Genomic DNA, 8,496 nt, shown 5'->3' with positions numbered 1-8,496 from the left:
CCCTGACCATCTTTGTTGATAGAGGCCGGCAGTCACCCACCCCCCAGGGCAGCTGTGCCCACTCCGTGCCCAATACGGCTTGCGAAAAAGTCCGTTGGAGCAACAGAAGGCTTGGCTGTAGCACGTGCCTCTTGACGGTCGGAGGAGAAGCGAAGGGTCTCTACAGCACAAAAGACCCTCCCTCAATGATCCCAGCCCCCCCCTCCCCTGGGGGAGAAGATTCCCAGCCTCCAGACCACGCTGACAGCTCAATTGTGGGAGGGGGAAGTCTTCAGGTCCTGTTGAGAGGTAGCATTTGAACCCAGACCAGACCTGCAGCTGATTTATCAGTCCTTCCCCGGCCTCGTCTAGTCTTCTGGGCTTTCCCTGTGGTCTCCCATCCCGGGCCGATTCTTCTGAATCACTTATTACATTAATTTAGGCAATATTTCTTGGATTTCTTAAAGGGACATGCACCCTGTCTCTGTCCAAAGGCGAGTTTGCTTTTGGGAAATTGTGTGTGTGTGTGTGTGTGTGTGGTTTTTTTGGGGTCCGGCTTGTTCCGTGGCAGCTGGGTGGGCCGTTGTGACATCCGGCACAACTTGTCAACAACAACATACACAACGGATTTTTTTGGGGGAGAGAAGAGGCGCGCTTGGGGGCGTCGGCCCCGCCGCGTGGCGCCTTTCCCGGCCGCTCTCCAGGGTGCTGAAGACGCGCGGCTGAGCCAGCTGGAGGGCCGCCCCGAGCCGCTGGGGCGAAGCCTGGTTGGAGGGGGATTATATTAATGGCCCCTCCGAGACCCGAAGCAGCATCTCAGGCTAAAATGTTGGAGGCCTGGGGGGCTTTCACTCTACCGACATGCCAGCTTAGGTAGGGGAAGTTGGGGGCCTGTCTGTCTATCAGGAGATCAATTGTTTGTAACTGCTGTAGAGAAGACCAGAATTACTTCTTTATAGATCTTTTTTCCTTCCCTTCCCTTCCCTTCTTTTCTTTCCCTTCCCTTCCCTTCCTTTCCTCCTTTTCCTTTCCTATCCTATCCTTCCTCCCACCCCTCCCCCTCTTCCTTCCTTCCTTCCTTCCTTCCTTCCTTCCTTCCTTCCTTCCTTCCTTCCTTCCTTCCTTCCTTCCCTTCCCCCTCCTCCTCCTCCTCCTCCTCCTCCTCTCCTCCTCTCCTCCTCCTCCTCCTCCTCCTCCTCCTCCTCCTTCCTCCTCCTCCTCCTTCTTCTTCTTCTTCTTCTTCTTCTTCTTCTTCTTCTTCTTCTTCTTCTTCTTCTTTCTCCTTTTCTTTTATGTGCCTCTCTTTCCATATCTTTCTTCCCATTTTTTTCTCTCTTCCTCAGTATTATTTTCAGATTTCTCTTCCATTTCCTCCCCCCTTGAAGGGGAAACCCCCCTCCCCTTTGGCCATCCCGCAACCTGGCCAACCGATCTGGCCCGGCATTCCACCGGCAGCAGAGGCCAACTTGCCCCTCCGGGGCCACCCAGCGCCAGCCAGCCAGCCAGCCAGCCAGCCCCGCTTGGCAAAGTGGCGGCGAGTTCCGCGGGCCAGGCGGCGCTGGCCCTGAAGGGGCGGGGCGGCCCCGGCATTCCAAGTGGGCGGGGCCAGGAGGGTATAAAAGGCCCCCGTCGGGCGGGGCAGGGCCAGCAGTCGCTTCTGCCGTCGGGCTGTTGCGAGTTAGCAGGCGGGATGAGTCCAGGAAGGAAAACCGGGGAGGCTTCCGAGCTGCGGAAGGTGAGCCGGAGCGGGGGAGGCCCAGCCGCGCGTCCCTTGCCCTCTTCGCCTGACCGGGCCCGGCCGTCGGACTGACCCCTCCCCTCTCTCCCCCCCTCCCCGCAGAACCTGAAGCCGCTGATGGAGAAGCGCCGCCGAGCGCGCATCAACGGCAGCCTTGGCCAGCTCAAGACGCTCATCCTTCCCCTGGTGGGCAAAGACGTGAGTGGAGACGCCCCCTCCCCACGCCAGACGCCCCCTGGCTGGCGGGAAAGGATTGAGGGCCCCCTTCCCCGCCGGGATCCGGGAGGGGCAGAGCGCTCGACTCTACTACGGTGGCCAAGAAAGGAGAGCATTGGGGGCTCTCTGAGCTGGATTGCTTTCTCTCGCAGACGTTTCATGACCCAACTAGCGAACATCATCAGTACTAGAAGAAGGGAAGGCTGGTGGAGGAGGAGGAGGAGGAGGAGGAGGAGGAGGAGGAAGACGGGGGGGGGGAGGAGGAGGAGGACTATGGGGTCATCATGTTCTCTGAGTTTGGGAGTTTTCTGGCAGACGTTTCCTGACCCAACTAGGGAACATCATCAGCGCTAGAAAGGAGAGGAAGAAGAGGAGAAGTGGGGTCCTTGAAGCTCTCTGAGCTTGATTGCTTTCTCGCAGACGTTTCGTGACTCAACCAGCTAACATCATCAGTGGTAGAAAGAGCTGTATATCAACTGAGAGCCAACCTCCCTCCCTTCTAAGCACTGATGATGTTACCTAGTTGGGTCATGAAATGTCTGCCAGGAAACCTCCCACTCAAGCTCAGAGACCACCAGGGACCCTTTTGCAGGGATTCACTCACTTAACAGCCCTGGCAAGAGAGGTCTTAAAATGGAGCAAAACTCACTCAACCACTTGCTCAGCGACAGAAATTTTGGGCTTGATTGTGATCGTTAAGCCGAGGACTACCTGCCATGCCAGCTTGGGCACAACTCGTATGCCGAGTCCCTAATCTTTCCGTTCTCTGCATGGCCTTCTTGGCAACGTATTTGTGGCGTGTGTCATTTTGCATCTCAACCAAAAAATAATATTTTTTTTCTCCGTTCCACTCCAGAATTCCTGCTATTCGAAACTGGAGAAAGCCGATATTTTGGAGATGACCGTTCAGTTCCTGAAGGAGCTGCCGACGTCTTGCGGCACACTTCCCGGTGAGTGTGATGCAGGATTGCACACTTGTGTATCCTTGTGTTGACAGAACAAACTTTTGAACATGGACCTTGGAGCAGGGCGATCGGTAAACCTCGGATAGCGTATAATGGCCATCCTTGATTTACAAACATTCGTTTAGTGACGGTTTGGAGTTACAGTGGCACTGAAGAAAGTGACTTAGGATAGTTTTTCACACTTATGGCATCCCCGGGATCAAAATTCAGAGGGTAGAATCGTATTCGCCCAAAATTTGGAAAGCAAATGAAATTCCTAGTGAAGATGTTACAATCGACAAGATATTACAATGCACCCAAATGGACAGATTGACACTAGAATCGAAGAAACAAGATAAATTAGAGTATTGTGAAGTATGGAATAAATTTTACAATTGGAGAACTTATGAAAGGGAGTTCACAAAATTTGAAATAAGAACTCAAGATGAAATAGGGATGAGATGAGACACCTGTTATCTGAAAAATATGGAAAAGAACTTACAAAGCTCAAATGTATATATACGTATATAAATGTATATATCCTTTGAAAATTGCTTTTTTTAATAAATTTATTTATTCAGCGTTTTAACAATTAAAAACGTTTTACAACGTTACTATAGCAGTGTTTACATTGTAAATATCTTCTATTAACGTGTTATACATCTCTGTGTTTGATTCTTCGTCATTCTAGGCATTTTATACATGTATACATTTTTATCTACATTTATTTACACGTAAACTTTTTTGTCTTATGGTATTACATAGATTATCATTTCATGCCTTTGTGTCTTTTTCTTATTTATTTGTACCAAACATCCCATAATTTATAATATTCTTTCTTCCTTGTCCTTCAATTGCTTAGTTAATCTGCGCATTCCTGGACCTTGTTAATTATTGTGGCTTCTGCGGCGTTTGAACCCTTTGAAAATTTCTAAATGCAAAATATTTTGACCGAAATGTATGTCAAAGGCAACCAACCACGTTCACTGCTTTTTAATGTTTATATTCAATAAAAACTTATAATAAAAAAAAATTCAGAGGCTCGGCAACTGACTCATATTTATGACGGTTGCAGTGATCGCTCTTTTGCCACCTCAACCAGATTCACTTAATGACCGGTGTGGCTACTTTAAGAACTGCAGGGATTCTCTTAATAGCGCCCCCCCTAAGGCCCTTTTGTCGCTGCCGTTGTGACTTCAAACAGTCACTAAACGAATCATCGTTAAGTCGAGGACTACCTGAGTTGAGGAAATAATTTGGGGGTTTTATTTGCTTTCCGCAGGCTCCGTGGACGGCTACCGTGAAGGGTACCACACCTGCCTGTCCCACTTTGCGACGCTGATCCCCAAGTACAACCTGCTGAGCCCAGAGGCTTGCAACCAGCTCTTGGCCCGGCTCCAGCAGACCTTCAAGGATTGCACCTGGCATCGCAACGGCACACCCTCGCCAAAGGACTTGGCCGCAGCGCAATGGGCGGAGACGCCCCTGGGCCCTGCTCCCCAACGGGACCAGGAACACTTTTGGGGGTGCTCCCCGCCCGTGCAGCCTCCCACCCTCTGGAGACCCTGGTAAAGGGGGAAAAAAATCTTCCCCCTGCCCAATTTGGGACTTATTTATAATCCCTTCTCCGTGCCCCCCTCCCCCTCTGCAAAAAAATCTGTACATGCCAGGGGTGTGGAAGACGGTTTGATGCGTCTCGGCAGGAGTGCCCGTTCTGAGTTCCCGTTGAGCCTTAAGATGCCTCTCTCTATTGTTGGCTCGATTTTTGGGTGTGTGTGTGTCTTTTTTGTTTTTAAAGCAAAAACTTGGTCATTTCTTGGCGGTTCAGTTCCACATGGAAAAGTGGTGTTTTGTTTCATTTAGACTCGGAGATTGGAATTTGGGAGAAAATAATTTTACATCCTGGCATTTTTAAGCTTCCCTCCCTGGGGCCAGAAATCTCTCTCTTCCTTCTCTCTTTCTCTGTCTCTCTCTTTCCTCCTCCTCTCTATCTTTCTCTTTTTCCATCGTTTTCTTTTTCTTTCTCTTTGTCTCACTTTCTCACACTCAGCCTTTCTCTTCTTTCTCTTTTTTCTTTTGTTCTCTCCAGTTCTTTCCATCTCTGTTCTCTTTCTCTTTTTATCTTTCATTTTCTTTCTCTGCCTCTCTCCCTTCTTTCTCTCTCTTTCTCTCTCTTTCTCTCTTTTTGAAGCTCACTTTTCTTTTTCTTTCTCTTTGTCTCACTTTCTCTGTCACTTTCTCCTCTTTCTCTTTCCTTCTATCTTTTTCTCTTTCTTTCTCTCCTGTTCTTTCTTTCCACCTTTTTCTTTCTCTCTCTCTAACCCCCCACCTCAAACCCTCCTTAGTGGTTACTACACAAGAGGGATACAGGCCAGTAAACCCCCCCTTATAGGAAGTCCTTGACTTGCAACCGTGCATTTAGCGACGAAAGTGACATTGGCACTGAGAAAAATGGCTTCCAACCAGTCCTCACATGTATGACCATCGCCACATCCTCACAGTCACGTGATCAAATGACAGGCTCTTGGCATCCAGCGATCTTCCCACCTGGCCTCTGACAAGCAGAACCGGATTTGTTTAATGACTTAACAACTGCAGTGATTCACTTAAGAACCGTGGCGAAAAGGTCATAAACTCGGGTCTGACTCCCTTAAGGGCAGCCTTGCTTAGCAACTGAAGTTCTGATCACCAGCTGTGGTTGTAATTAGAGGATTGCCCTGTCTTGTTCTCCCTGGTTTGTAACTTGCACAATAATTGGCACTTGTGCGTGCCAAAAATACCGAACAGCACTTTAATTCTGTAAATACGTATGTATGTATGTATGTATATGTATATATGTATGTATAGATAGATAGATAGATATAGATATATATGAGTACATTTTTGATACCCAATAAAAATGTCTGAATTGATTTTAAAACCCGTGTCAATGGTTTACAGTGGTTCCCAAAGTGGGCGGTGGGATGCCTTGGGGGGGCGCTGGAGCCGGTGCAACAGTCAACGGTCCCCCCCTTGACGGTCGCACCGGAGCCTGCGGAGCCCCCCCACCCCCGGAAAGCGAGGTAAGAGCGCATGCGCCGCCTCGTCGTCGTCGTGTCGCAGGAATGACGTAGGGGGGCTTCCGCCATGTTGAGCCTTCCTGAGGGAGGCGGAGGGGGGGGAGGCGGCAGGTTCCGCTCGGTGGGCCCAGGCCTCGAAGTCGGGGCGAAGCGGCGTCGGGGTTGGCGGGAGGCGGGACGGGCTCTGCTCGGAAGCGGCTGCGGAAGCGGGGGGGCGTCCGAGGCGCCGGCACCGCAGGCTCATCCCATGGACGGTTGCAGCGGGGCGAGGGGCGAGGGGCTCAAGGGCGTCGGACGCAGCGGCGGCACGTTGGGAAAGTCACTCCGGCCTCGCTCTGCTTTCCCCAAGGGCCGCCGCTGCCGCCTCAGTCTGTCCGTCCGTCCGTCCGTCCAAAAGGTCTGCCTGTCTTTCTGTCTGTCTGTCTACCTACCTACCTATCTATCCATACATTCATCCAAAAGGTCTACCTGCCTGCCTACCTACACTGACTGACTGACTGACTGACTGTCCATCCATCCATCCATCTATCTACTCTGTCATCTATCTATCTATCTATCTATCTATCTATCTATCTATCTATCTATCTATCTATCTATCTATCTATCTATCTATTCTTATCTATCTTATCTATCTATCTATTCTTATCTATCTTATCTATCTATCTATCTATCTATCTATCTATTCTTATCTATCTTATCTATCTATCTATCTATCTATTTATCTATCTATTCTTATCTATCTTATCTATCTATCTATCTATCTATCTATTCTTATCTATCTATCTATCTATCTATCTATCTATCTATCTATCTATCTATCTACTCTTTATCTATCTATCTATCTATCTATCTATCTATCTATCTATATCTACCTGCCTGCCTGTCTTTCTGTCTTTCTACCTACCTATCTATCTACCGTACCTACCTACCTATCCATCCATCCATCCAAATGGTCTGCCTGCCTGCCTACCTTACCTATCTACCAACATATCTACCTACCTATCTACCTACCTTTCTCTCTCTCTCCATCCATCCATCCATCCATCCATCCGTCCGTGTTTGAAGCGCCAGCCCCGCAGACACATCAGGAAAGTAGAACAAAGCCAGTCCGAGAGAGAGGGAAGGAAGGAGGGAGAGAGAGAGAGAGAGAGAGAGAGAGACCTGATGGATCAGATTGAACTGAGGCCCCTTTCCACATTGAAACCTCTTTGGCTTCTATTAAAGGTTTTGTGGATGAAACATGGTCAAGACTATCAGGAAGCTTGTTGAGGCTTTAAACAGGATCCATTGGACCAGATCTCCTCCCTAAAAAATTACCCTTCCCCAATGTATTACAGTGCCAATTCTGAAGAAGGCAAAACCAAAATGTACTGGTAAATTACAAGGAGAACACACACACACACACACACACACTCCCTTCTAACCCTGCTGGAGATTGGACTAGAATAGATATCTCACTATCTTTCTCCCTCCCTCCTTTATTTCTTTTTCTGTCCCTTCCTTCCACCCCCCTCTTTCTTTGTCTCTTTATCTTTCTTTCCCTTTTTCTTTTCTTCCTTCTCTCTTTCTTTTCTCTGTCTCTCTTTCCCTCTCTCACCCCATTGACTTGGTGCACCGCTTCGCTCAGACTTGCTTGGGCAGGTCCCTTTGGTGCAGTGGGGTGGACCTGTGGGGCCGGCACCTAGAACACGCCAGTGGCGGCATGTTTGAAAAGTAGAGCAAAGCCAGAGGTCAGTAATTTTTGCTGCAAAGAATCAAAAGCTTCTGAGTTGTGCACAAGAAGGGACACACATGTCAATGCAATTCAGCAACATAAAATAAATACAAATAAAAATCAACAAGAATTGGCAAAGCATCTCTGATTAGATTCTATTCACTACTAGAATCAATCAGAGATGCTTTGCCGATTCTAGTGCAATGACCTGCTGCAGCAGGGTTAGAAGGGAGTGTGTGTGTGTGTATGTCTGTGCATGACTGTCAAAACTCCAAAAACAGGCCAAGTAGCTCTGGGGAGGCCAGTGGTATATTAGAACACTTGCTAAACAACTGGCCATTAAGTGAGGACCACTTGTATTTGGTTTGCCAGTTACCTGGCCACGCCCACCCAGTCATGTGACCTGCAAGTCATGCGCTCAAATTAGGTCACGCCCATAGAAATTTGAATCCCACCCCTGGGTGGGGGGCACCGAGGATGAGTTTGTAGCACCAAGGGGTGGTGGACTGAAAAAGTTTGGGAACCACTGGTTTATGGCTTTAAACCTGATTTTTTTTCAGCTGGTGGGAAGACAGCGGTTGCTGAGGGGTTGCCAGAATTATTCTTTAGGAAAAAAAAACTTTGAAAAGTTGAGAAGAGAGAAATCAGCTGGAATTAAGCCAGATTTCATGTTCTAATAGGTTTTTTTGGGGGGGGCGGTGTTCAGGATAAATGAAAGGCATAAGGAATTTTTCTGTGTGTTGGTTTTCTGCTATGTTTTCTTTAAGCCATTAAATCAGAGTTGAACTGAATTAATTCTAGAGATTTCTCATGAAATGGGGACAGAGAGACTTAAGAAAATGTTTA

General features: G+C 48.4%; 1 protein-coding gene across 1 annotated transcript; it reads left to right on the top strand.

The window, feature by feature from the left end:
• Positions 1-1,629: 1,629 nt before the first annotated feature.
• HES2 (hes family bHLH transcription factor 2) lies at positions 1,630-4,452 on the top strand. The gene is made up of 4 exons (XM_026689567.2): positions 1,630-1,714; positions 1,820-1,915; positions 2,790-2,883; positions 4,160-4,452. Exons 1-4 carry the CDS (start codon positions 1,670-1,672, stop codon positions 4,447-4,449), a joined length of 525 nt encoding a protein of 174 aa, XP_026545352.2. The 5' UTR covers positions 1,630-1,669; the 3' UTR covers positions 4,450-4,452.
• Positions 4,453-8,496: the final 4,044 nt, after the last annotated feature.

The sequence above is a fragment of the Notechis scutatus genome, chromosome 16 (assembly GCF_049901735.1).
Source record: "Notechis scutatus isolate UNSWTSFEM ecotype Mainland chromosome 16, rNotScu1.2, whole genome shotgun sequence".
Taxonomy (NCBI): Eukaryota; Metazoa; Chordata; class Lepidosauria; order Squamata; family Elapidae; genus Notechis; species Notechis scutatus.
The sequence above is the reverse complement of the archived record's forward strand: the minus strand, read 5'-3'. Positions and strand labels throughout refer to the sequence as shown.

What these genes read in the sequence shown, in the direction of transcription:
- HES2 (XM_026689567.2), top strand. Translation starts at nt 1,670, where the DNA reads ATGAGTCCAGGAAGGAAAACCGGGGAGGCTTCCGAGCTGCGGAAG. An exon ending in AGGCTTCCGAGCTGCGGAAG is followed by an intron (nt 1,715 to 1,819) that starts GTGAGCCGGAGC and finishes CCCTCCCCGCAG; the next exon opens with AACCTGAAGCCGCTGATGGA. An exon ending in TTCCCCTGGTGGGCAAAGAC is followed by an intron (nt 1,916 to 2,789) that starts GTGAGTGGAGAC and finishes GTTCCACTCCAG; the next exon opens with AATTCCTGCTATTCGAAACT.